This window comes from Mytilus trossulus, chromosome 3 (assembly GCF_036588685.1).
Source record: "Mytilus trossulus isolate FHL-02 chromosome 3, PNRI_Mtr1.1.1.hap1, whole genome shotgun sequence".
Taxonomy (NCBI): Eukaryota; Metazoa; Mollusca; class Bivalvia; order Mytilida; family Mytilidae; genus Mytilus; species Mytilus trossulus.
The window spans coordinates 1,807,830-1,835,807 of NC_086375.1; the positions used below are offsets into that span (position 1 = coordinate 1,807,830).

The following is a 27,978-nucleotide window of genomic DNA, read 5'->3' on the forward strand; positions in this document are numbered from 1 at the left end:
GGAAACTCCCTCTCTAAAGTCTAACCTCCGGAGATTGTGGTGAATGATGAATGATGAATGTTCCTTATTCCCAAGATTTTAAGTTATTATACTTGTACGGTGTTCAAAAGCTCTCGCAACTGGTTTGTTTCTAGTATTGTGTGTTCATCCATTTTCCCCATGAAGAAATTATGCTTCACACACAAAAAAAAAAAATCAGACGTCACTTTTTTAAAACCTGTTTCTGTCATGTCTGTTTATTTATGTCTCAGAGATTTCAGTGTGTTCTGACTATGAAGAAATCTGTGTATGTATCGTGAGGGTACCCGACGTTTCTGTACATTTTACATTTTGCAGTCATCATGGTTATACTTCATCAGTTGATGTATACTGTTTAGATTATTTATTAAACGGGTTACCTTCCAACGATCCCCTTTTAATTTTCAGCTGCTAGTGTTTTCTCAGCATATATAGACATTAAAGCAAGATCATTCCTTAGATCTTATAGTATTAACGAATTTAGTAAGATAATTTAGTGCGAAAGTGTAAACTCTTCTCCAATTGATTTCCAGACATTCGGCCCAGATAAGATCAGATTATAATGTAAGGACTTCATTGACACTGGACCAAATACCAGTTTTACTGGATATGATATTTGAAATTTTGTAGAAAAATTAGACTATGATAACTGGTCAAATTGAGCAACAACTTGCCCTTACCAAACCAAACAACACCAGTCAAAACCATTTGCCAATGTCTGGTAGAATTTTGGAATGCCTTTGATTGATGTGATTGATGCTTTCAATAACACTCCAATTTCAACATTTGAACCATTATTTTGTCTAGAAAACTTCATAAATCGTTCTCTGTAATATTTTTTTAAGGAGAACTAATCTTGATTAGCAATTTTCTCATTGTGAACTTCTTATTTCTATAAAAACGTTGCAACAAGCGACTGCATATACTGTGAGTTATGAATCTCCCGGTTAATAAGATGTCACAAAGCATGTTCTCCTTTGGTAGAGGAGTCTGTATAATACATGGAACCCATTGAACTAGTTATTCATAAGTTTATTTTAGTAAAGTTGAAGTCATTCCTCCATCGGCTTGTGCGGTCATGTATAATCGCGACGACCCGTCACCGACGTTATGTTACAATAACACACGTGCCTGGGAACATGATTAGTATTTTTACAAATGTTTTCACTGACTATTTTATTTACAATGTGTATACCACACGCTACACTGATATGCTTACATTATCTTGTTTTGGGTGAAGTAATCAACTCAAAGACCATCTTTTATTTAACTTTTGAAACTAAAATATATTTTGCCATTACCAAAAGGACTTATATGCGACTTACTAAAATAAAAAAAATGCTTGCGATTATAACGCAATTATCGAAGCAGGAACTATTTAGTAATACTATCAGCTCACATAAGTACTCCCAAATTATTTTAGTGATTGGGTTCCTCGCGGTTGCTCAGGTTTTTGCATTCTGCATGCTTAACAGTGTGTCTTGGATGTTAATATAAAAAAGAAGATGTGGTATGATTGCCAATGAGACACCTCTCCACATGATCAATTAACAACTATAGATCATCGTACGGCCTTCAACAATATGCAAAGCTTAAACCGCATAGTCAGCTATAAAAAGCCCCGAAATGACATTGTAAAACAATTCAAACGAGAAAACAAACGGCCTTATTTATGTAGGTGAACGAAAAACAAATATGTGACACATAAACAAACGACATAAGTTCACTGTCTGTTCAAATATCATGATTTAATCTTTTATTGTACAGTTTTCACTGTGTCTAAACCACACCGGCAGAATTTGATCGGACTCGATGGTATCTAACGTCCGGCACAATGACGGAACACCAATAGACAGAAGAAAGATAGGTTTCATCTTATTTTCTTATTTTTTTAATGATATCGAAGAATATATATACATATACAACTATTTTCTATTGTGAGATGCAATATTTTCTACAACCGTTCTATATTAACGGAGAAATAAGTCAAAATGCATGTCAAAATGACGAATTGAGTGAACCTTGCCTCGAAATTGTTTAATTTCTCTTTAAATTGTTCACATTGTACGGAAAGAAAGGTACGGGAAGATAGATATTGACACGGAGATTGCAAATTTAGTTATTATGAGCATCTCAATAAGTGTAACTCTGTGTATGGAACGAAAGAAATGGGTCATGTCAAAATGGAACTGGCCGGTTTCGTCAATGTATACAACCCGGTTTCGTCATAGATTTCAAAATGCATAACCCGGTTTGGTCAAATAAAAAAAAATTATAATCGCATTACATTATAATTGATTATTTAATTTCAGAGTTCAAAAGGAGTTTTGTGGGTCGTTCGAAAACAAGTTCGTTCACCGGACAGCGGCTTATTATTTATATGAGTCTCAGATTCAAATAAATAATAATAAGCAAATTCCTACTCTTATAGAACTCAAATATTTTAATTTTACTTTGCATTCCGAACTTTTTTAACAGCATATTGAGATTAAAGCTCTTTAAATATGCGTTTTCTATATGAGTTATGGGAAAATATGTTGAACATGTTTAAACTTGAAATAAAAGTTTACGGTCTTATAAATCGAAACACACAATTGATATGTGATTTTCTCGCACTAAAGAATGGACACCTTTATAAGTAATTTAATCATTCCATGTATGTAATCTTTTCTACCATCGCTATAAATAAATCTTCTTAAGGATAAACGTTGATGATAAGACAAATTTATATGCATGCATAATCGACATAGAATGTAGGATTACAACTACCATGCATTAAAATAAAATGTATTTATCACTAATTGTAACTATACTGCTATTTACAAATTAGTATAATAGTCTCAGGTCATCGATAAAATTCAATAATAATTATTTTGTTAACATTATTAAAAAAAAAACGAGTCTGTACTGTCGCCATTGTGTTATGATGATCGTACACTGACGTTGGTCAATATATTTTGACAATATATACGGACAGAGGGATTCAGTTTATTTCAAAGTGGGCGTATTTCGAACAACTTGTACATACCGCCGAGCGTAGCGAGTCGAACAATATTTTGATTATTTTTTGCTTTACAAAATCGTTAAATACAGGAATCAATATAGTTTTGGCAACCGAAGGTGGGGTCGGGGCGTGCAACCTATACGTCATCTTGATTCGCCACTTATCTTATAAAGTGTATAACGAATTAAAATATTGTAAGAAATGAGAAAACAGGGACACCCGGGAAATCGGATTATGTGAGTTGGATTATGTTTATTATAATAAATGCCGAAAATCAAGTTCTTTTTATCGATTTCTATACATTTTTCTCAAATATATATAAAAGTTATATAGGAAAATGATAAGGCAGACAAATATACAAATAAATCGACTTGGCCGATATCCTAATCAGTAAAACTTATTGACCTTTAATTACGATTTTTTTTTCAGTTTTTGCGTTTTTACACGCCCATCCCAATTTTGACAGGACGTTTTATTGTATACACCCGTCTGTCCATCCGTCCTTCCATCCGTCCGTTCCTTCATCTATCAGTCATTCGGTCCGTCCGTCCTTCTAGCTATCCGTCTATCTTTCTGTCCAGCGTAAACATGTCGTACCGTAACTTGAGAACAGCTTATCTAGTTTTCATGAAACCTAACAAAGTTATTTCTTGGAATGGTCAAACGATTTGTAAACCTTTTAGTGAAAATCAAATTAAATCTTTTTGAGTTACAGAACTTTGTAAGTAAAACAGGAGTGTGTTTTTTTTAACATGTCGCGCCATATCTCAAAATGGTTAATCATTATTGCATCAAACTTTACACACTTCTTAGTAATATAAATCTTAACTTCTGCATACTTTAAGGTGATGTTTTAAATTTTGTTTTTTAAGCGTTAATTAGGTTTTCTTTGTCAAAAAAAAAGGGGGGTCACATACTGCGATGTATCTCAAAACCTATATAAAAAAATATCATAATGTTAATGTTAAAAAAATAATTAGACATCAGTGTTTGCAATTGAGTATTTATATTCCATTTAAAATTAGTTTGAAGATCAGTGAAATAACGGATACGACTTTCATTAGGAAAATGTGTAGTACTTTAATTACCTATGTAAATAAATGTAAACACGCCAAGTTTACTTTATAATATATATATATTTAAATTCTTTCGAAAGACAATGTTCAGATCCGTGTTAACGTTGCTTTTCATAAATTGTTGGTTTTAAAATAATATAAAAAACCGGGTGATATATATAGACGAAACCGGGTGTTGTGTAGTAAACAACAATGACGAAACCGGTGTATTTTTATTTGACATGACCCATTTCTTTCGTTCCATACACATAAATACAAGTATTGAGATGCTCATAATGACTAGTTTTGCAATCTCTGTGTCAGTATCTATCTTCCCGTACCTTTCTTTCCGTACAATGTGAACAATTTAAAGAGAAATTAAACAATTTCGAGGCAAGGTTCACTCAATTCGTCATGTTGACATGCATTTTGACTTAATTCTCCGTTAATATAGAACGCTTGTAGAAAATATTGCATCTCACAATAGAAAATAGTTGTATATGTATATATATTCTTCGATATCATTAAAAAAATAAGAAAATAAGGAGAAACCTATCTTTCTTCTGTCTATTGATGTTCCGTCATTGTGCCGGACGTTAGATACCATCGAGTCCGATCAAATTCTGCCGGTGTGGTTTAGACACAGTGGTTTTATGCCTTTGACTTATTGATGAAGCTGGATTTCTCCCTTTATATGATGGCTTCACCTCTCTATATACAAAATTACTTCACAATGGCGGTGTTATACACTGACAGCTATTATGCATGCGCCAATTTTTCCCAATGGAAAAGTTTGGATCATTGCAGTTCGTTCCCCTCGGAAATTAAGCAATACGTATACTGTACATATAGTCACTTTTCCCCATGCCAATCGTTCCCCCATATGCATTTCATTATATCATATTAAGTCTAAAAATTAAATCCAACAGAGCTAGGATAAGTTTTAATGCTGCTAAATATTTTTTGTCAATTAACATTTAAATTACACAATTGTTCGTCAGTCTGTCTATGTGTGTCTACTAGTCTGTCCTTTCTATATGTATAAAAAAAAGAAGACGTGATATGATTGCCAATGGGACAACTCTCCACAAGAGACCAAAATGACACAGCAATTAACAACTATAGGTCACCGTACGGCCTTCAACAATGAGCAAAGCATACATAGTGTGGCAGGATTAAACATGTTAGCGGGATCCCACATGTGATATAACAGTACAACATAAGAACGAACTATAAAAATCCGTTGAAAAATGCTTAACTCATCAGAGGGACAAACATACAAGTGGACATGGCCGGGTACTTGTATATCCCAACAACAAAAAGACACAAGGTACAGATCTGAGAGCACTCACAGTTAACTGACAGCTAGTTAAAAGCCACTGACAACTAACAGAAAAATCACGCAACTATTTAGACTAAAGCATCAATCCGTACACATCCAACATCCAACGAATTTAGTGTAAAGACGTCATAAACAGTCAGAGAAAAACATGACCTTGAGCAATGCCAAGATATATATGTGTCTACAAGTCTTTATTTTCACCAGTCTTTCTAATAGTCCCCTATTCTGTCTACATTTTCTACATTCTGACTATGTGTCCACAAGTCTGTCTTCATGGTTACTAGTCTTTATCCACTAATCTGTCTACAGTCTGTTTATGTATCCATTAGTTTTCTTCATCAGTCCGTTGTTTTGTCTTCTATACTGTCGTCATGCCCACCAGTTCTTCTCCGTGTTTAATAGTCTATTCACAAGTTTTCCAGTCAGTGTACTTTTCGAACAGTCTGACAACATGTCCACCCGTCTTTTTATGTGTCCATCAATCTGTCTACATATAAAAACGAAGATGTGGTATGATGGCCTTCATTAATGAGCAAAGTCCATATCACATAGTCAGCTTTAAAAGGCCCCGAAATGACAATGTTAAACAAATTCAATCGAGAATACTAACGGACTTATTTCTATAAAAAAAAAAATGAAAGAAAAACAAATATGCAACACATAACAAACAAACGACAACCTCTGAATTACAGGCTCCTGACTTGGGACAGGCACATACATACATAATGTTTAAACATGTAAGCGGGATCCCAACCCTCCCCTTACCTGGGATAGGTTATCTGATCCCCAATTTAATGGGAAAAAATATTCTGGTCAAGCAGATGACAAAAAAAGTACTCTGAATCCTGACTGCCCCTCTATACCTTCTAGTGTTAAATTTTAAAAAGAAAAAAAAGTTTGATTTATAATCATTGAGTCGAAAACTTAATAAAAATGTTGCTCCTTTATGGTACGAGCTCTTATATTGGACAAATCAGTAATTTATTGCGTGTCCTATATTAGATAGAGCATTCACTTGGGTAGGCACCAGTGCTTCGGGTAATGACATATATGCTATAAAGCCTTTTCTTTGGTTTCTCTTGCCGGTTTGGACTTTCACTCTTATCAGATATATATAATTTATAGTTACATATGTCTTTGCTCTTATATATGGTATATGCAAATATTAGATGGGTTGTCTTTCTCGGCTTTGTCCATATATGCGATTTTGTTTATCTTTTCCTATTTCCCTGGGCTACCTACCCTATAATATATGTCAAGCTTATAAATAGCCAATATTAAAGTTTTTTTGTCATTTTTCAATAAGCACTGTTTAATAAGTCCGAATTTCTCTTCAATATAGACTCAATGTAAAAAAATAACACAATGGTGACTGCTATATTCTTATTCTTTACATTTTACCTGCTATCATGTCTAACTGTTTACACATCGTTGTCAATATAAAGTAATGTTATGCGATTGTCATACAAGTGAGAGGTTTATCTAGCTATAAAAGCAGGTTTAATCCTCATTTTCTACATACGAAAATGCCTGTACCAAGCCAGGAATATGCAGCTTGCTATTCATTTGTCTTGATGTGTTTGAGCTTTTGATTTTGCCACTTGGGTTACAGCCGTTCATAATTTTCCCTGGAGTTGGCGGGTACTTTTTTTTTAATTTACTTTTTGTGACTGGCTTCTCAAGTCATCCAAGTAAGAAAACGAATTTATAACTGAATCGGTATGGTTCGGCGAAAAACTTTGCACCATGTCAGGCAACCCAGACAGTCTTTTCAAGGCTATTTAATACATTTGAAATGTTTACCAAATTACAATTAAAACTAGTATACAGCATAGGCGGATCAAGGGGTGCCCCCTTTTCGGGGGTAGAATTTGGTTGATAATATAGGAAATGACTGGAGCGGGCCCTCCATTAGGTCAGTCAGCAGGCCCCCTTATGAAAAGTTCTGGGTCAGCCACTGTACAAGCTAAATATATACTCAGTGGTTTATTTCGTAGTGGAGGGTATTGCCATTATGGTAGCGTATCAGAACCGTTCGGATTTTAATGAGATTGATTTCCTTTTAGAGTCTGAATTTAGCCTCTATCAGGTGACGGGTCTATCGAGGTTGAGAAATTATACGAATTGAATTTTTTTTTAAACCCACCAGCCGAATGTTTGTGTACCCTAATATTAACTAGAGGCTCTAAAGAGCCTGTGTCGCTCACCTTGGTCTATGTGAATATCAAACAAAGGAAGCAGATGCATTCATGACAAATTATGCTTTGGTGATGGTGATGTGTTTGCATGGTTTGAGATCTTACTTTACTGAACATTCTTTTTGCTACAATTATCTCTATCTATAATGAACTTGGCCTGGTAGTTTCAGTGGAAAATGTTACAAATTTTATGAAAATCGCTAAAAATTGACTATAAAGGACAATAACTCCTAAGGGGGTCAATTGACCATTACAGTCATGTTGACTTATTTATAAATCTTACTTTGCTGAACATTATTGCTGTTTACAGTTTATCTCTATCCATAATCATATTCATGATTATAAGCGAAAATGGACAAAATTCCCTTAAAATTTCCAATTCAGGGGCAGTTACCCAATAACGGGTTGTCCAATTCATCTGAAAATTTCAGGGCAGATAGATTTTGACCTGATGAACAATTCAACCCAGCCAGATTTGCTCTAAATGCTTTGGTTTTTTAGTTATAAGCCAAAAACTGCATTTTACCCCTATGTTCATTTTTAGCCATGGCGGCCATCTTGGTTGGTTTGGCAGGTCATTTTTTAAACTAGATAACCCAAAGATGATTGTTGCCAAGTTTGGATTAATTTGGCCAAGCAGTTTCGGAGGAGAAGATTTTTGTAAAAGATTACAAAATTTACTAAAAATGGTTAAAAATTTACTTTAAAGGGCAATAACTCCTAAAGGGGTCAACTGACCATTTTGATTATGTTGACTTATTTGTAAATCTTACTTTGCTTAACATTATTGCTGTTTACAGTTTATCTCTATCTATAATCATATTCAAGATAATAAGTGAAAACGGACAAAATTTCCATAAAATTACCAATTTAGGGGCAGCAACCCAACAACGTGTTGTCCAATTCATCTGAAAGTTTCAGGGCAGATATATCTTGGCCTGATAAACAATGATACCCCATGTCAGATTGCTCTAAATGCTTTGGTTTTTGAGTTATAAGCCAAAAACTGCATTTTACCCCTATGTTCTATTTTTAGCCATGGCGGCCATCTTGGTTGGTTTGACGGGTCACGCCACACATTTTTTAAACTAGATACCCCAATGATGATTGTGGCCAAGTTTAATTTAATTTGGCCAAGCAGTTTCAGAGGAGAAGATTTTTGTAAAAGATATACAAGATTTACAAAAAATGGTTAAAAATTGACTTTAAAGGGCAATAACTCCTAAAGGGGTCAACTGACCATTTTGGTCATGTTGACTTATTTGTAAATCTTATTTTGCTGAACATTATTGCTGTTTACAGTTTATCTCTATCTATAATAATATTCAAGATAATAAGTGAAAACGGACAAAAATTCCATAAAATTACCAATTTAGGGGCAGCAACCCAACAACGGGTTGTCCAAATCATATGAAAGTTTCAGGGCAGATAGATCTTGGCCTGGTCAACAATAATACCCCTGTCAGATTTGCTCTATATGCTTTGGTTTTTGAGTTATAAGCCAAAAACTGCATTTTACCCCTATGTTCTATTTTTAGCCATGGCGGCCATCTTGGTTGGTTTGACGGGTCACGCCACACATTTTTTAAACTAGATTCCCCAATGATGATTGTGGCCAAGTTTAATTTAATTTGGCCCAGTAGTTTCAGAGGAGAAGATTTTTGTAAAAGTTAACGACGACGGACGACGACGACGACGGACGACGACGACGACGACGGACGACGCCGGACGCCGGACGCCAAGTGATGAGAAAAGCTCACTTGGCCCTTTGGGCCAGGTGAGCTAAAAAGGTTGAACACTTCCCCTCCCCCTTTCCCTGTGTCCCAACGTATTGGAAACTTGTGTAAATCGCTGAAGAATATTTTTTAAATCTCTTTGGAAAAAGCTGACGTGATATGTTTTGATTATTATCTGATTTTTAAATCTCAAAATAAATATAAAATATTCATGTTTCTTTCTGAATTTTTTGAATATTATAACTTGAAATTAGTTATAAATAGCATTACAAAAAAAGTAAGTGACGTCATATCTTGTTCTCTTCAAGTTGTCAAAGCGCTTTAAACGATGAGGACACGAATTTGACAATGAAGCTTTTGACTAATCGAGACGGTGATTCATCGGCAGTGCTCGCTAATTACGCATGCCCATTAGTGGTAGAAGCCATGTTGACCTTTGGTTGTTAGTGGTCTCTTGAGAAAGCAAACGGTTTGGCACGAGAATTCGTTATGATTTGTGCCAAATCTTTCTTAGTTTCACAAAAATAACGACAAGCAAATGTAAAGTTACCTATAAATGCACTCTCACACTTCACTGACACTTGAGAAAAGTGCAAGTAGAAAACTGGTTACATTTGGTTTGGCGTCCCATTTTGGTATGCTACGGAACCGCTGTTGGTGTTTTACATTGAATGTTTCGTGACAAATAGATATTCCTGAAAAGATTCGGTTTATGAGAAATAATAGGTGAGATCAGCTGCAAGTGTCATGTCAAAATATTGATGAGTTTAGGTTACAATCGCCAAATTCAGTCCCCTCCATTTTATGTATAATTGTAACATTTTTTCTGCGTGCATGTGCCGAGAATTGTTTTATTGTAATACATGAACTCGACAACTTCACATGAATATATTATCAATGTTAATCCAGTACCAAATCTACAAAATTAAGTGCTTATTTTAACAATGTTTTTTTTTTAATTAATTTTTCATTGTAGAAAAATGGATGCATTCCTTGCAGTAGTTATTTATTTACTGACATTACACATGTGTTATAAAATTTTGTATATTAAATTCCCTACTGAATCCCCACTTGTGTGTGTCGTGTGCATTTTGGATCAACAGTGGTGTGCCAAAGTTGCATGTAGTTGTGGTTAAACCGTTTTTATTTTCCCAAAGACCGCTTAGTTACAATTAAATAAAGGCAATATTATATTGCAATTACATTACGACACATCTAAAAAGGAGATGCCGTCAGGTATGATTGCAGATAAGACAACTCTCCACAAGAGACAGAATGACGCAGAAATTAACAGCTGTAGGTCACAATACTGCCTTCTACGATGAATAGCAAGGCTCATACTACAGTCAGCTATTTATGATATTAGGCCCTGAAATCACAAATGTAAAACAATTAAAACATGTTTGTTTCATAACAATCAACAATTTGATTGGCTGACAACACTTTAGTCTTAAAAGTAATATTTTATTTAATAAAAATTCCAACATCTTTGACTGCACATGCTTCCTGTCACAATACATACCAGTAGATTTCATATGTTGACATAAATTGTAGTACATTATTGTAAATTTATAAGAATTCAGTTGTAAAAGCATTGATTATCCACGTCGGCTCCATTTTTTATCCTTGGTCAATGCTTTTCAAACACAATTACCACACTGCTGAACTCATTTCCTAAATTTTATGGCTGAACTGTTTTTAAAAGGTGCTACATTTTATATCACAATAAAAACATTTTATTTGAAATTGAACATTGAAATTTTAGTTGCTGATGACAGAAACCAGGAAGCAATGCATGATTAAATAATATTCATTGATTTTAGGCTTGTACTAATAAACATAACATTTGAGACCATGTGTTCTATATACAATATCCTAGTAATTTTGGGGCCCTTTATAGCTTGTTGATCGGTGTGAGCCAAGACTCTTGTGTTGAAGACTGTACATTGATTGACCTATAATGGTTGACTTTTTAAATTGTTATTTGGATAGAGAGTTGTCTCATTGGCACTCACACCACATCTTCCTATATCTATATGCAATATTTAAGCTGACTATCGTATGCTGCATTGTATAAGCACTTTAATTTGCCACCAAGTTCTGTCATTATTTTCATATTCTTGGTTGGTAGTGGATACATTTTTGTATTGTCTCATGGTTGGAAAAGTTTGGAGGCAAACTAGTCTTGGGGAACAAAAATAATGATAAAGATGTGGTATAATCGCCAATGAGCATTACAGCAAGCAAACAACCACCACTGAATTACAGGCTCCTGACTTTGGACAGGAAAAGCACATATAGAATGTGGCATAATTAAACAACTAGTTTGATAGCGCCAACCCTCACATACTTTTTTTTTGTAACCTGGGACAGTTTTGTAATAGAATATAAAGACGAACAAACTATTAAAGCTGAAAAGAAATGTGTTTTATGTCTCAACCCAATGTTTGATAGATAACCATCAAATATTTTATTGTTAAACTTAGATATCACTCAAGAAAAAGTGTGTGAGTTGACTTGTTTGTCTACAATCTAATTTCTGCTGAATTCTGCTCAAATATTTAAATAGAGCTGCGAATATCAAGCGACCCAGTCTTCACACTCAACCCAACTTTTTTTACTGCATCACATACAATATAATTTAACACCTTCATGGCTTCATCAACCAAGACTTGGCAGTGTTAAGGCACGAACTTAAGGAAGCTGGCTTGTCATGTTTTAGATTTTTTGTCAGATTTTTGGAATCCTCTGGTTTTATCCATTTAAATGTCTTGAAAAAGATTGACCGATGACCACCATTTTTCTTTTTGTAAATCTTTTACATGTATAATGATAAGCCATCTGTAAAAGTCTTATAAAATTTTAATTACTGTATAACAGTTTTTCAGAACTTCAACTTGTCAATGATAAAGCTATGAAAAGTCAAGAGAGAATATTTTCCCGCCAAAATTTCAATGGCTAGCACGGTGACCTATACATTTTTTTTGCTCTTTGGATTCCTTTATTAATCCTCTATCTATATAAACTAGTGTTTTGAAAAGTTAATTACTTTGAAGCTGAGAAGCGAACTCCCTTAACAACTCTCATGGTTCTCTTGGGTTGTGATCAAATAAAATATTGATGTCTTAGCTGTAGTGTACATGTATGTTATGATCTTTTAAAGTTGACTGTAATAAAGCATTTTTTTTTTCACTGTCCTGACCGCCGCCATAATTTGTTTCAATTGGTCTTGATTTGGGGTTGCATGTACATAAATTTGTTATTCCTTGAAACTCTGTCATGTCTGTATAAACTCCCTTAATTATTGTTGAATATGTTTGGCCTTGGGTGTTTTTTTTACTGGAATTCTTTCAAATATTATTCTATTCAAGAAAACAAATATGATATTGCTCATTTAAAAAAAAGCTTAAAACAGAAATCAGTCAAATATATATGCATCTTTTCCTCAATATTTCAGTTTGACATAGCGAAAAAATTACATTTACATTCTCAACAACATTACAAACGGTGAAACTCTGTAACTGTATTACCTGCCCTTAATGCAAGTAGTTATAAAAGAATAAGTTCTCATTTGCCATTCTTGTACATGTTGTAACATCTGATAAAAACAATTTACTAAATTTTCTGCAGCTAACAATGGGAGCCTTTCTTGACAAACCAAAAACTGAGAAGCATAATGAGGGTGGAGTTGGAAATGGGCTACGATTCGGTCTCAGCAGTATGCAGGGATGGAGGGTGGAAATGGAAGATGCCCACACAGCAGTTATTGGACTGCCAAATGGATTAAAAGATTGGTCATTTTTTGCTGTCTTTGATGGCCATGCTGGTGCTCGTGTTTCAGCACATTGTGCCGAACAATTACTTGATCATATCATAACTAATGAAGATTTTAGAGGTAAAATTGAAATGAAAGAAGGAACTGAAATTCAGCCTTCTTTTGAGGATGTAATTAAAGGTGTGAAAACAGGTTTTCTGAAATTAGATGAAAAGATGAGGTCAATGCCAGAAATGGCAAGTGGCGAGGATAAGAGTGGTTCCACGGCAGTTTGTACAATTGTATCGCCAAATCACATTTTCTTTGGAAATTGTGGGGACTCTAGGGCTGTACTATCACGTGCAGGTAAATGTGTATTTTCAACACAGGATCATAAACCTGTGAATCCCACTGAAAAAGAAAGAATTCAAAAAGCAGGAGGGAGTGTAATGATTCAGAGAGTCAACGGTTCGCTTGCCGTATCAAGAGCTCTCGGGGATTTTGAATATAAAAATGTACAAGGTATGGGACCTTGCGAACAACTGGTCTCACCAGAACCAGAAATATTTATGGAAGATAGAAACCAACAAGAAGATGAATTCATAGTGCTAGCCTGTGATGGGATATGGGATGTTATGTCTAATGATGAACTCTGTGACTTTGTCAGAAGTAGAATGCGACTGACCAGTAGTCTTGAGCTGATTTGCAATCAAGTAGTGGATACTTGCTTATATAAGGTATGGTATCAATTCAAGGTTTTAGTAATTGTGTGTTTTGAATGTCTTAAAGAAAGAAGGACTTTTTACCAAATTCGAAAAAAAATGCAACTCAAACATGTATGTAGGGATGCTTGTTTGGCAACGATTACAAAATGAAGATGTGGTATGATTGTCAATTAGACAACTCTCCACAATGATTACTTACATAATATATTAAAACTATTTATTAAAAGCTTAATACATTGTATTTCTCTAAAGGTACAAGCCCTGGATACTTCATATATTGTATACAGATGCCTAATGGTCTGAACTTGCTTTCTGTCATGCATGTACATGAGTCATGACTTTGACATTGTCCTTGACCTAATTGTCATGGTGAAACAACTGCTTTAAAAAAAAATCTAATGTGCATAACTGCTCACTGATTACGATAAATTCTCTAGACCAACATTATTTGAACATTGTATACTTGTATATATACATGTATTTAATATCATTGCAAAGTTAACATGTCTGTCAGACAGAGTTTACCTGACCTTGACCTTGTTTCATTTATCGGTGATCATCAACATACGGTTTGGGTGGTTATTTCTCAGATAACTGCATTGTTTAAATGATAGGTCAACTTGATGGTACATTTGTACACCCATGGAATAATTGTTATGTACATATTTTTATCTTCTGACCTTGACCTCATTTTCATGAATCATTGATTTTTTTATGTTACTTTAATCATGTTAATGAATGTCATTATATGATACATGTAGTTTAAAAAAATAATCTTCTACAGGTTTTTAAAGTAAAAATGAATCATGATCAGAAAAGCAGACTAAGCATTTTCAGGTTGAACATTTTTCAACAGCTCTGTTTGTTTGACCCTTCATGTTTATGAAGTCCTTGTCAGAGGCGGATTTAGGGGGGGCCAGGGGGCCAGGCCCCCCTTTTTGGGAAAAAATTTGGTTGCTTATATAGGAAATCATTGAAACATGACTGGAGCGGGCCCCCTCTTAGGTCAGTCAGTGGGCCCCCACATATGTAAATGTCTGGATCCGTCACTGCTTGTGATAATGTCTGCAGGGTTGTGTACAACAATATACCTTTTAGCTTTATTTAAAAATAATTTTGTTAGGTCTTTATAAAGTCATTTGATATCTACACCCAGTCTTTGAAGTTCGTTAAATTATATAAAGATTAAATGGACACATAAAAAAAAACATTATAATTTTATAAAAATTTAAATCTTAACTTTTAAAAAAATATATTTTTGAGGAAGAATAACATAATATATTGAATTGAATACATGTATGATTCAATACTTGTTAAATGTATGTGAGTCATACCCTGTGTGTTAACTAGCGTAAACGTGTGGGTGTTCTAAAAGTGTTTACAGATTTAAACAAACTAATCAATGATAATATCATATATAGTTTTGTACGTGTACATTGTACACAAGGAAATTATTAGATACTTCGTGTTCTTTTATAGTTCAAATATCTTTAACATGTTTTCCCATCAGCCTAAAAAAATAAGGAGCATTATTTGTTGATAAGCTATAGTTATCATTTATTTGTTTCTGTTCAAATATATGAAATATGATATAAACCAGGAACAAATCCATGTTTAGATATATCTACTTGTATATACATGTATATACATATATATCAAAATGCATGTACAATGTACTACATGTTGTACATAAAATTAAGCTGAGAAATGTTGATTCTCAAGTACATTATTTTGAATACATATGTGTACATGTATAATGTTTATATTATACATGTATATATGCACCGATACCACATGTTACGATTTAACAGGATAATTATTTCAAATAATTTTACACTAAATTAGTCAGACAAAAAAAAACCAAATATTTACTGCTAGTCTCGTTTTATTTTAGGTTAAAACTCTTAATTATGTCTATACATGTATGTGTATCATGTGCATTTACCATATTTCTTATGCCTAAAATCTGTATTTTTTTGGTTGTTGATTATTTCAGGGCAGCAGGGACAACATGAGTATTGTGATAGTTGCTTTGACAGGATCACCTAAAGTTTCTGATGAAGCTATGAAAAAGGAACAGGAATTAGATGAAAGAATAGAGGCAAAAATTAAAGGCAAGGAGAATATGCATTCTTGATTAAATGGGAAACTCAATATTTAATATTTTTATCATGCATACAGACAGATAGAAAGAGAAAACAAATAATTCGTAATGATCATCATCATAAGTAACTTTCTAAAGAAACAATCAAAAATTCTGATTTCTTTACTTTACATGCTGTAGTTAAGTGAAAGAATCTTTAAAATGAGAAAATTTTCTCAAATTATTAAAGTTGTGAGTTTTTCCTGTATACATCATGTACATGGTATATGAATGAAATGTGAGGTGGAGTAAATATACATTTGTACATGCTAGTCAATAAGATTGTAACCCAACAACATGAATAAAAAATCAGGAACCGACTCTAAATCTACTCGTATTTTAAAGAAAAAACGATAATATTACAGATGTCACATCCACTCCAAATTCTTGGACACACTATATAAGTTAAAATGTGCTTTGACTTGCAGCTATACGATTGAACACAATAATATCCCTTCTCTCAAGAGTCTCAATTGGACTTTACGTCACCAATCGCAATCCAACTGCTTTCACAGCAGTGGCAACATTTATTTACCGATACAATATAAAGATAATACATTGTACCTTAAACAAATATAACACAAGTGAGTCACTTGAAGTGACATGAACCAATGACAACCATTTAACTACAGGCTCCTGACATTGGGACAGGCACAGTTAGATGGAAGCAGTCTTTTCAAGAAAAAACATGCACTTAAACATACAACAATCACAAGTCACTGGTCCAGGTAATACTGTAAAATTATTGTTCACAAAAAACACTTTTGTATGTATAAATAGACAGAAGAACCAAAGAACCCATGGAAAGATGTATTTTCATGACATTAAAAGCACCAACTTTGAAACAATGAGAAATTAGGAATACCAGAATAAGTAAAAATCACACAAAAACATTTTGATTTGCAGAACTTAAGTTAAAACAGGAACAAACTTCTTTATTTTAAAGTTTGTGTTTAACTGGTTTTTAAGTTAATTTTGATTAATTATTTCTTGTATTAAACATTCATCTTCAAATATTTAATGACTACACACAAAAATACAAACTCAACAGCTCTGCCAAGAAAAGTAAAGAACATTGTTAGGACTTCTGATCAGTTTATTTTGGCAGCCAAAATTTTTCTTGTCTTCCGAAATCTATGAAGAGGAGAAAAACAAGGGACACTTTTCCATGTTTACTGATTACTGCTTATTTCAGTGGAACAATATCAAATTGGTTGCATGTGTTACATTTAGTTGGAATTTAGATCTGTTTCTAATATTTAATGCCATTTCATTTTACAGAAATTTTAGCTGATGTTGATGTGCGAGACGTTGATTTACCATATGTAATGCATACAATAAGTGAAGATATAGATGGTCTTCCACCTGGAGGCGGATTAAGTTCAAAGTAAGACTCGTTAGAAAACTGATCATTTACTGTGTTATTACAGTCTACACGATGAACTGTTAAATCTACAGGCCCAGAGCTCAATTTTTGGAATTTTTTAGTTAGATTCTGTTGGCCTCAAGATATGATTTTTACAGGCCCGAGAGCAATTTTACAAGCCTGGGCTGCCACTCAGCGTGAAGACTGACTGTGCATATACACTTCACTTATCAGTCGTCTAACTGTAAATTCAGATATCATTACATGCACTTATTGCAGTTTTAAACTAAAATACTGTTCTAATTTTTTGCAATATTAAAAAAAATCCAGTTTTAATCTTATAAAAAACTTCTGAATGTGACATGAGTTTACATTATTTCGGTTATAATCCTTTTCATTTATCGCAAGGATAAAAACATAGCAATAAACCTAGGAAGATGTTGACTCTCATATGACAGATACAGTTTATTATTAATTTTTCCACTATTTTCTAAGAATTTATACATCATTTCCTCTTATTTTTTCCCAATCTTCTATCAAATATTCACTTTGTTTAAGTTGTATTTGAGTATCAGTCATAAACAGTTTAAATGCATCTGGCAAACATGGTCTTTTTCACTTTTATTACAGCAGATAACATTGAGTGTGTAGCGAAAGGTAATATCTTTTGTTAGCTTGCTTGTTAGCTGAACCGTGAAGGCATTGTTAGGTTAAGTAAACTACCCTACTTTCGAAGTAGCAAAGTCCAAAAGCTAGATCGATTGGTTTTCTGTCGGAGTAGTCTATTCTTAAAGTAGGGTTGTTTACTTTAATAACCTAACAATGCCTTCACGGTTCAGCTAACCAGCAAGCTAACCAAAGATATTACCCTTTGCTACACACTCAATAGAATCTGCCGTAAATCTCCTTAGCTACTTTGCTACTAATTATGAAATGTTGACAGTAAGACTTATGAAACTTATTATGCATCAGATGAGATGAGAGTATTGATTGTAAAATTTCAAAGGACCAAGTTTTCAATATTCTTGATATTGATGTTCTGTCATTACTCTTTAAAACAAGGAAGAATTTATAAACCAAATGTGGCTGAATTATAGAAAGGGTTTGTAAAGTATTAAAAAATATTGGCAGCCATAACCCTAATATTGAGTTATGAAACAGTACAAAGACAAAACTGTGATTCTAGAAAGAAGGACATTTAAGGGTAGGAAAATCCCCCCCCACCCACCCTACTTGTGTACTTTGAATAAGTTAACATACTTAAAATTAAAAAAAAAACCAATGAATTCAACTCAACCCGTACCAAAATTTCAAGATCATCATATGCAATGAATCCAACACTGACAGCAAATGTATTGAAATTTGTTGTAATTTTTATTTTTTTTAAGGGTTTAAAGTATAATCATTATGGTAATTAAAATTATTGCACTGAACTGTATGCTCAATAAATTAAAATACATGAAATGTGTATATATTATACACATTTCTTTTTGCTCTTTCTTGAAAGTAATATAGTGAATGACAGGAAGTTTTGATCAGAAAAGTATAGTTTGATAAAGGGTTGTAGAAACCTTGACTAATAGAAAAGAAGAATGATTGATGTACATATATCTGTTCATTATTTTACAGAAAAAATACAGTTGAAAGTATACTTAATCGACTGCGACCAAAGAAAACAGCAGAAGTAAGTACAGGAATTATTTTGAAAGCTTCAGTGGCATGATTTGTGTTTGTAACAATTAACTCCTTCAAATGTTTTACTTGTGACCACTAAATTATGGATTAATTCCATAATGTTTTAAATAAACTGACAATTTAAGTAGTCTTTCCGACACCACCATGCATACCATCAGTCTTGTTGGGTAAATAAATGATCCTCTTTGTCCTAGATCATTAAATTTGGGAAAAGCCTTATTAAAAGTGAGATGTATTTGCTTAACACAAGGGTAATAGGAGCTGGATGCATTTTCATTGCATTATAACATTACTATGTCGTCAGATCTGAATGTCATTTGCTTTTTATCCTGTGTATGTAGTTTATGTGACATCGAGCCATTTATTTTGCTTATTCCTTATTATATTAACCTACCAACTCCAAGGTTTCGGTACATAGAATTGACTGAACCATCTAAATTCAATACTGATTTTCAGGCTAATTATATATATATTGTAGATTAGAAAATGACCAATATAATCCTTTGAAGCAAGAAAGATCAATATACGTTTGCGAAATTTCTGATAGTCTCCTCTTTCAATCCTCCTTCAAATTGAGGAAATGGTTATAAAAATCCTCCTTAAATAAATTGATATGATTTGTATAGTTAATGTGTCCAAACAATGAAATGGCAATTTCTACATTGTTCTAGGCGTAAAGAATTAAATATTTTTTAAGTCATCTGAAGAAAGCTTTACACTTATCAAAGAACTTTACAAAATGTCTGAAGGATGGTCTGATTGTTCAGATATTAGACATTTTTCAATATGAATTTTTGAAATTTCTAAGTTGCCTTTAATTTCAGCAAGAAACTAGCACTGATGAGCCCTTCTATAAACAGTTATTGAGAAAATACTGAGTTTATCCTTTGTTACTAGGTTAGTTTTCTGCAGTGAGTTTTGATTGGTCATTTGTATCTAACCAAAAAATGTACACTCCTCTTTTACTCATTAGATTTAGCTTTTATTCTGATTTTTTTCAATACTATGATTATATCTATGTTGTCAGCTGGTTTATTTGAATCTTTCTTAACATCACATGTTTCTTTTCATTAACAAATGGTATGTATTTAAAATATCAAATTACTCTTAAAAATTTGGTTGCAAATCAATAGACCACTTTCGAGTTCATCCGTCACCGGCAAAAACTCGTCAATTATGCACGCCTTTATGACGTCATTTACCAGATAGAGGGGCTCGCCTGTATCCCTGCACTATTTACGTTCATCAAGCGTCTTAGTGATCGTTTTTGTGCAGGATAAACTAGAAATAATGGTTGCTCTGTAGGTACTTACTGACAATTCCCTAATGACAGCAGTGTTGATTGTCTATTTTTAGAATTCAATTTGCCGAATAATTCGTACAATATAGAATTATAATTTTCCAACCACTCGCTCAACCTTGTAAGGAAGTGACGACGCCCCTAAACGCACAGATGACTGCGATAAAGGCGCGTATAATTGACGAGTTTTTTCCGGTGACGGATGAACTCGAAAGTTGTCTATTGACACTTTTTGTATAGTCTCTGACAAAGTGTTGCTGAAACAAGACAGTGATTGCACTTTCAGTGGCTCATTTTGCAGTTAAAGATTTGCTTAGACATCCATAACTTTGTCTAAGATTTAAACGACAAGCTTTTTCTTTTTTTTTCTTTTGACTTTTAAATGCAGTCTTGGAATAAAATTTCTATAATTTTGTCAAAACTTTATTGATTTGTTATACCCCTTACTGGTATACTGTTTGTCTCTGTCTGGTTGTTTTTTAAAGTTCATCGCCTAAGAGCTTTGGGAATTTATTTTCAATCAACATGTGAATATGCGCTACTATGTGATAGTTTTCATATTGATGTCTCATCAATAAGAGCTTCCAGAAATTTGTTGTCTATACTTCATGTATGATGTAAACATAGTCGACCGTGTGATGCTTGAAGTTTGATTGTTTATCAACCTCTATCAGAGGTGTATCAACACTGCATTAAAAAAAATATACATGTACATGATTTAGCTGTTGAAAGTACAGATAGGCATTTATTTATCATTTAAAATCTTAACACTTTATGGTGTTCTGTACCCTTGTTAAATAAATTTTTTTGGGAGTAGGGACAATTTCTTAAAGTCATGATTTGCTTATTGTTTGGTTTTGGCAATGTCCTACTTTTACTTGTTAATGTCTTTTAACGTTATTTCATGTTTGTTTTAGGAAGAAGACGGTTCAGCAACAGTAGAAGATGATTGGCGATAGTTTTGTCTGGCAGAATTTTATATAAACACAAAACTGTTAGATTCCAAATCAATAAAGAGCAGATTTATGGCTCAAAAGAAGTGGCAGAAAATGGCCACTGAGCACCTGTTCAGTTGTTTTGTTAAATCTATAATTATATATATATATTCTATGATGTTATATTTGCTTTTTGAAATGAAATATTCCTATGAGTGGGACAGTACAGCCTCTGTTTACAGAAAACAGTTGTTATCAATCAAAGGGATAAGATTGGACGATTTTTGTTGTTCCTTGTGAATGGCAGTATCAAAATATTTGTAGAAAAGTTTTCATTGTAGATCAGTCAGTTAGCTCTCGGAAGGTTATTTCTTTCCCTCTATAATAAGTTTTCATAAAATTGCATTTTGTATTAGTACCCGTTAGGAATACTGAATATGCCACACCAGATTTTAATTTTATTCTCCAGGGTTGGCTAACAAAGTTGCTAAAAATATGAAAAAAACATTTATTCGCCATTTGGATTCTAACAAGAAAAATAGGATTTTTTTCATGTATAATGAGATTTTAGGGTTGGAGGCACAAATTTCAGTTACCCACTTTTCTTCTTTTAGAAAATCTCTCACTTAAATTTCTTTGTAAAGAGAGGCTTTTAAATTTAAAAAAAATCTGATGCAAATGTCAAAATCAACCTTCAGGAACTTTAAAAAAAAATGTAAGCACTTTTATCTGTTGAATGTTTAAAGTCCTTCATTCCTTGGGGTAGTGACTAAAGAACTAGAAATCAATTTGATTTGGTGTTTTTCAAATTCAGATTACTTTATTTAAACTTTTCCAGAATAAATTAACATAATTGACAATTTTGTGACCTTACTACATTTATTTTAGTGCTAAGTTAGTTCTTATAAATACACATTAATAACCAGAAATAATACTGTGATGAAATGATTGACCTCAGTTATTGTGGATTCAATTATTTTCGTGTGGATCAATTTTTGTGGATTCACGAAAAATTTTATATTTCGTGGATATTTTATTTCGTGGTTTTGCCAATTTCTGCATACAAGACCATGGAAAGTTCGTCATTCTTTGACCATTTGAATTCGTGATTCACCTGTTACCATGAAAACTCGTGAAAATTGGTACCCAACGAATAATAATGAATCCACAATAATATGTTCACATTGTTTGTGTGAACACGCTTGTTCTTTTATTTGTTGTCTACATTTTTATGATTTATAATATTGTGTAGTGTTTGATTGTTTGCAATGCTTCCGTTTTTTTCTGCGATGTTATGAATGAAACAAAAATTTATAACATGATATATAGTGCTCATATAAATATAATGTTCTAACAGCATTGAATAAAATTTAAACATTTCGACACACATTGCATCTTCTGTTAAATATGAAATATATTAGATATATTTTGTAAAATTATTTGCTCAATGTCAAAGAAAAAATAATTATTTGTTTAATTGAATTGGGAAGTTTTTCTCAAATACTAATAAAATAATGACATAATAATTACTTCAGAAACTGTTTAGTAACCTGTAAGTTTTGCGCTTTACTGTTTACCTTAAAATCAAAATTTAAATATATAAAAAAGAATTAATATCATTAGAATTCCAGGGTAAGAAAGTTTAATTAGAAAAAAAGTTAATAGGGCACATCTGTTAAATGTATTAGAAAAAGAAAATTATTTTTCAATTTAACAGATATATTGGACCGAATGAAACTACCAAAATTTTCATTTCTGCTAATTAATTGGGTCAGTTAATTATTTTTTACCTATGGTCCATATATTTATATAAACTTTGTATTAATTTTTGTTCCACGATATATTGAAAAAGCAGCTTTGAAAGATTTGAAATCATGCTTATGCTCAGTGAATATAACTTATTTATTTGATGTAGATATAGCATTTAATGCTTGGTCTGTTTTATACTGATTGTCATCACAGTGCTAACATTTGCCCTTTTTAAGGGTTGAATAATTGGAACGCTAAATACAAATTTAATATAGTTAACAGCTTATGCTGTCTATTGACATGGATGGACCTTTAGATAATTATTGTCAGGAGAATTGTAATCTTCCAGTTTATACCTATATTATTATTGATTCTGATATTTACCCAGAATAAAATTGAATGACACATTGAGAATTAACCGATTAAGCAGACAAACAGAAAAGGCTTTTATTTTGTATTTTTATTTTTTTTTGTAGTTTGATTCTTTAATTCGTAAACAATTACTATGTAGATATGTTACTTAGCTTTGTGGTATAACCTATTATTGGCAGATCAGATGACAAGCAGATAATGTATGAGTCTGCATAATGTATGTATGTTATTAATCATTACCACCTCTCGTCTTTTTCAAATATTTGATCATATTCTGCATGAATGGTAAACTTTTTCATATCATATACAGTATTACAGTTTATGTTAGACTGATTTTAACTGATATGATGGTAAAAGAAGCAAAATATTCTCAAAATGGTTATAGAAATATGACAATGCTAAATATTGTATTGTTTTCGTTTTAATTCATTATTTAGAAATGTTTAAAAATTGTTACTTCAATATTAGATACTATTTGTTTTGTATTTTACGATTTTTGTTTCGTCCTTTTTCTAGTCTTGTATCATTTTCACGCTCATTTACAACCGCATAAACAGATTTAAGTAAAGAGATGAATGTTTGAAAAGAAATCCAACATAATGACAATAAGCAGAATGTTCAGTGCTATTTTAAGATATTTAGATTTCATAGTTGAAAGTTTATTCAGGTTATTAATGTCATCACTGCAGATAACTCTAAAAATAAGTTTTTCAACATTCACAGTTTGTATCTTTTTATATTTTGATGCATTCCAAACAAGTGATTATTATCTTACTTAGAATTAAAACAGATGGAATCCTAACGCCATTATTAAAATGTCATCAAAATGAATTCTTTGCATCAGGGGTACAAAAACTTTCTGCTTGAGCACGATCAAAGTTGTTTCTAAACAACAAAAGCATAAAGATATTGTTAAAATTGATGACTTTCAGATCCAAATAATATGGAATTTGATACTTTGCTTGAAGACAGATTGGACACAATTTGGTGCAACATTTAAAAACAGAGGGATGTTTGTTGTAAACGTGTCCTACAAGTAGATTCATGTCATGAGAATTTATAACAAAATTAGACATAGATTTAGGAGTTTGTAAACAAAATTATATTGCATACATGTTATATAAAATTATGTTTCGGTAGCTGATTATAGTTTAGTTTTCTGTGTGTTCCTTTCTGCTGTGTTGAATATTGTCTGTTAAGTTCTAATGAAGTACAAATGTAGTTGATAATATGTGTAATTGTTGATAGTGGTATGATTAAAATTGTCACACTTGGCTTTATATAACAAGGGAGAATGTAATACCATTTAATAGGGCAATATTTAAAGTCTTGTTCTTTCTGTTGAATCATGCATTGTGTTTTTTTTACAGTAGCCTCCTTTATAAAATTGACCGTACCACAATATGTATTTTTTAAAAGACTTGTAGCCTCAAGATAAAAGAATTGCTAATGTTGTCTAATATTAGCTTTTTTTCAAATTGAAGAAAAATCCCATGGAAATCAAGTTTTTTTAGGGGGTCATACACCACTTAAATATATGTTTGATATACATTTGTTTGGTACAAGTAAAGATGGTATTAGGGAACTAGGTTTTTAAAGATAACTCTTTTTTCATACAATAGATTTTTTTTACTTTGGTAAAGATTGGTAAGTGAACTCATCCTATCTATAACTGTCTTTTAGTCTCAACTACTGATTTTCTATTAAACTGCAAAATCAAACCAATAGAATTAACAGAATAAATATTCACATATAAGACTGGGCTTTAAAATATTTTTTAATTGTAATTTTTGAGCATAAATGTTTGCAGATTCAAATTACTGTAATTTTTGTCTTTTTCTGAGTAAATTGAATTATTTATGGAGTATAACATACTGTGGGTTCTTTAAATATCATTACTATCAATTTTTTTGTGATTTGTAAATTTGCTGATGTCAATATCTTATATAGTGGTTTTATCATTTATGCTTCCCAAATTGACTTAAAAGTATGCTATAAGTTGAGGCTTCATTTGGGAAATTCATGTTCCTCAAAGCTAAAAAATGTGGTAGCCCAAGGCACAGACTAGCTTTCCTCTCTGTTATATGATAAAATGTGTTTGAAGGTTACTAATGGGTTTGCAGTTTATGTTTTTTGTATGGATAAACGACTGTGGGGAAAAAACAAGCTAGTTTTCATGTCAATTCCGAATTGTGTGCTCTCTCTCATAATTTACCCTTAAAATACATTGGTACCAAAAGGGAGAGGAAAAATAGAAAAATGTATACAATGTATGGGTGTAAAGTGTAAATTTTCAACATTAAAGTCTTTGTCGACAGTACTAATCCAGATGTGTGTGATGACATTGATAAATTGAACTATCTGCCTCAAAACAATACCTGTTATATAATTGTTGTTATACAGCTAGCTAGGTATTTACTGTTTGGACACGTCAAGTTAATATGTAGATTTTCATTCAGGGGATTATAAGTATGAGAGACTTTTTTGACGTTTCAGGGAAATATAAAAAAAATAATATCATAGACATTTGAATTTGAGGAGTGAAATTAAGTAAAACATATCATAGTTAAATTCATGGTGAAAGTTAAATGTTCCAATAAATTGGACAAATGATTTGAATTTTTTTAATTGTTAAATCAAAGAATGAAGATTTGTTAAACAAATGGCTGAATATCAGAAAGATTGAAAAGTACTGAAATGTAATCTACAAAATAATTTGAAGTGACCATAATTGTTTATTTATAATGTTTGCTATGTCACTATTCATTTTTCCTCTCACAAAATTATCATTTTACACCTTGTTGCATAGCTTTTTATATTTGACAAAATACATTATTTTGTATTCATTTGTACTTGTTAATATTGGCAATGTCTGAAAAATTAACTGTTTCAGTATATCATTTTATACTCTGATAAACCATTTTACTATACAGACTCAAAATTTGAGTTCATATTGGGGTCCTTGTCCAATAATGTTGGTCTCCTTCAAAAAGAAGGCAACGACTTTACATGAAACATATTAAAACATTTAAGCTACATGATAAAAACAAGATATGTACGTTGATAGAGAATAAAAAAATATTTATACTAACTTTCAAACGTGGGGGAAAGCTTGGCGAGCTTGGTTTTCTGTTGGAATCTAAAAATGTATACTTTTTTCTACAATGTTCATTTATTTTATTGGTTATTGTTCGGATAATATGTTTGATATACTGAACATGGAAATGTGGGATGTTAATTTTGAAAATGGGAAAATTTTACTTGAGAATTTGTAACTAAAAACTAATTCATTTTTCCTAGGACAGAATGTTTTTTTGCAATTTAATTTGATGTCAAAAGGAATACAAATGGACAATTTCAGACAACAAACAATGAATAAAAGTTTTGATTATTTAAGGTTCATTTCTATAGTATAGTCCTTTAATTTTGAAAACAACATGCTGACATATTCCAGTATGTTAAATGTGAAATTAATGTTGCCAAGTTATGTTAAAACTGTGAACAGTTTATGATACGTAAATGAAGAAAAGATGAATTGCCCGTTTCCACTGTATTTTTTTCACACAATTTGGGATTTGAAACTTAACTTTTTTTTTAAATTCATCTTTAGTATATCCTTCAAGTTGAAATGTTATTGTTAGATATGGACATTTTTGAAAGGCACCTAAAAAAATAGGCCTAAACTTTTTTTAAATTATAGATATTTACTTTCATGTTCTGACAGAATATTGGTTATGGTTCAGATCTTGTTGTCCATCATTTTCTGAATAGATAGACAAAGTTTGCCAAAATATTAGTTTTGACTAACAAACCATCATTAGATATTTCCATATCAAATGTCCAGAAATGCGCCATTATGTTATGACAGAACCTCGAAGTTCAATGAAGCTGGGATTTTGTAAAAAATATTAAAAAATGTCTTAGTGTGAAATAAATACAAAGGAAATTGACCCAATCTCTTTCTTGAAAGAAAGTATATATACTTACTTTAGTCTAGTTAAGATACATTCTAATCTGATTTGTTGTTATAAAGTTTTGTGTTTTAGTCATATATATGATGTACGTGTGTACGAGAACCTGGATGGGTATATGAAAATACAGAAGATATGAGTAGAGGCTTTTAGCAAAAGGAATTAGTTTTCTACATGAAAACTTTATATGTTCAACTTCCAGGTGTTTTAATTTTATCTGATTTCAACTTAATTGTTTTGAATATATCTTTGGTAAAAATCTGTTTATAATAGAAAGCCCAAATACAGTAGCCCATTAAACTATTGAATTCAAATTAAACTGTATATTAAAAAAATCCATATTTTATAAATGAAAACATATAAATACATGTTATAATAAGGTCTTTTATCCTCAACAACTAGCTTGAACCCCATTTTAATTAGATATTTCAGGGGAATAACAAATTAGCATTACTTACTGTATAATATTGTCCTAACAGTGATCATGTCATCCAGTGTTATTATGTATTTAGAGTCACATTGCCCCAGTAGGTGATGGCACTAAATCATTGTTCTATATAATTTGAAGAATAAAAATGAATTTTGAACAACTGTTTTATCATCTGGTTCGTGCAA

At 32.1% G+C, this 27,978-nt stretch overlaps 1 protein-coding gene across 3 annotated transcripts; it reads left to right on the forward strand.

Annotated features, from left to right (window-relative positions):
* Positions 1-27,953, forward strand: LOC134709968 (protein phosphatase 1A-like). 3 transcript variants are annotated; one of them, XM_063570096.1, is made up of 7 exons: positions 1-122; positions 12,984-13,844; positions 15,829-15,946; positions 17,257-17,362; positions 18,971-19,025; positions 19,861-19,933; positions 21,254-27,953. In XM_063570096.1, exons 1-6 carry the CDS (start codon positions 51-53, stop codon positions 19,912-19,914), a joined length of 1,266 nt encoding a protein of 421 aa, XP_063426166.1. In that variant the 5' UTR covers positions 1-50; the 3' UTR covers positions 19,915-19,933; positions 21,254-27,953. The 3 variants fall into 3 exon arrangements, with proteins under 3 accessions (XP_063426166.1, XP_063426167.1, XP_063426168.1); XM_063570098.1 differs by lacking the exon at positions 1-122 and adding an exon at positions 9,738-10,079; XM_063570097.1 differs by lacking the exon at positions 19,861-19,933.
* Positions 27,954-27,978: the final 25 nt, after the last annotated feature.

Coding starts and splice junctions, on each gene's coding strand:
- LOC134709968 (XM_063570096.1), top strand. CDS start 51: ATGATGAATGTTCCTTATTCCCAAGATTTTAAGTTATTATACTTGTAC. Junction 13,845..15,828: donor TGGATACTTGCTTATATAAG/GTATGGTATCAA, acceptor TGATTATTTCAG/GGCAGCAGGGACAACATGAG. Junction 19,026..19,860: donor GACCAAAGAAAACAGCAGAA/GTAAGTACAGGA, acceptor CTTTAATTTCAG/CAAGAAACTAGCACTGATGA.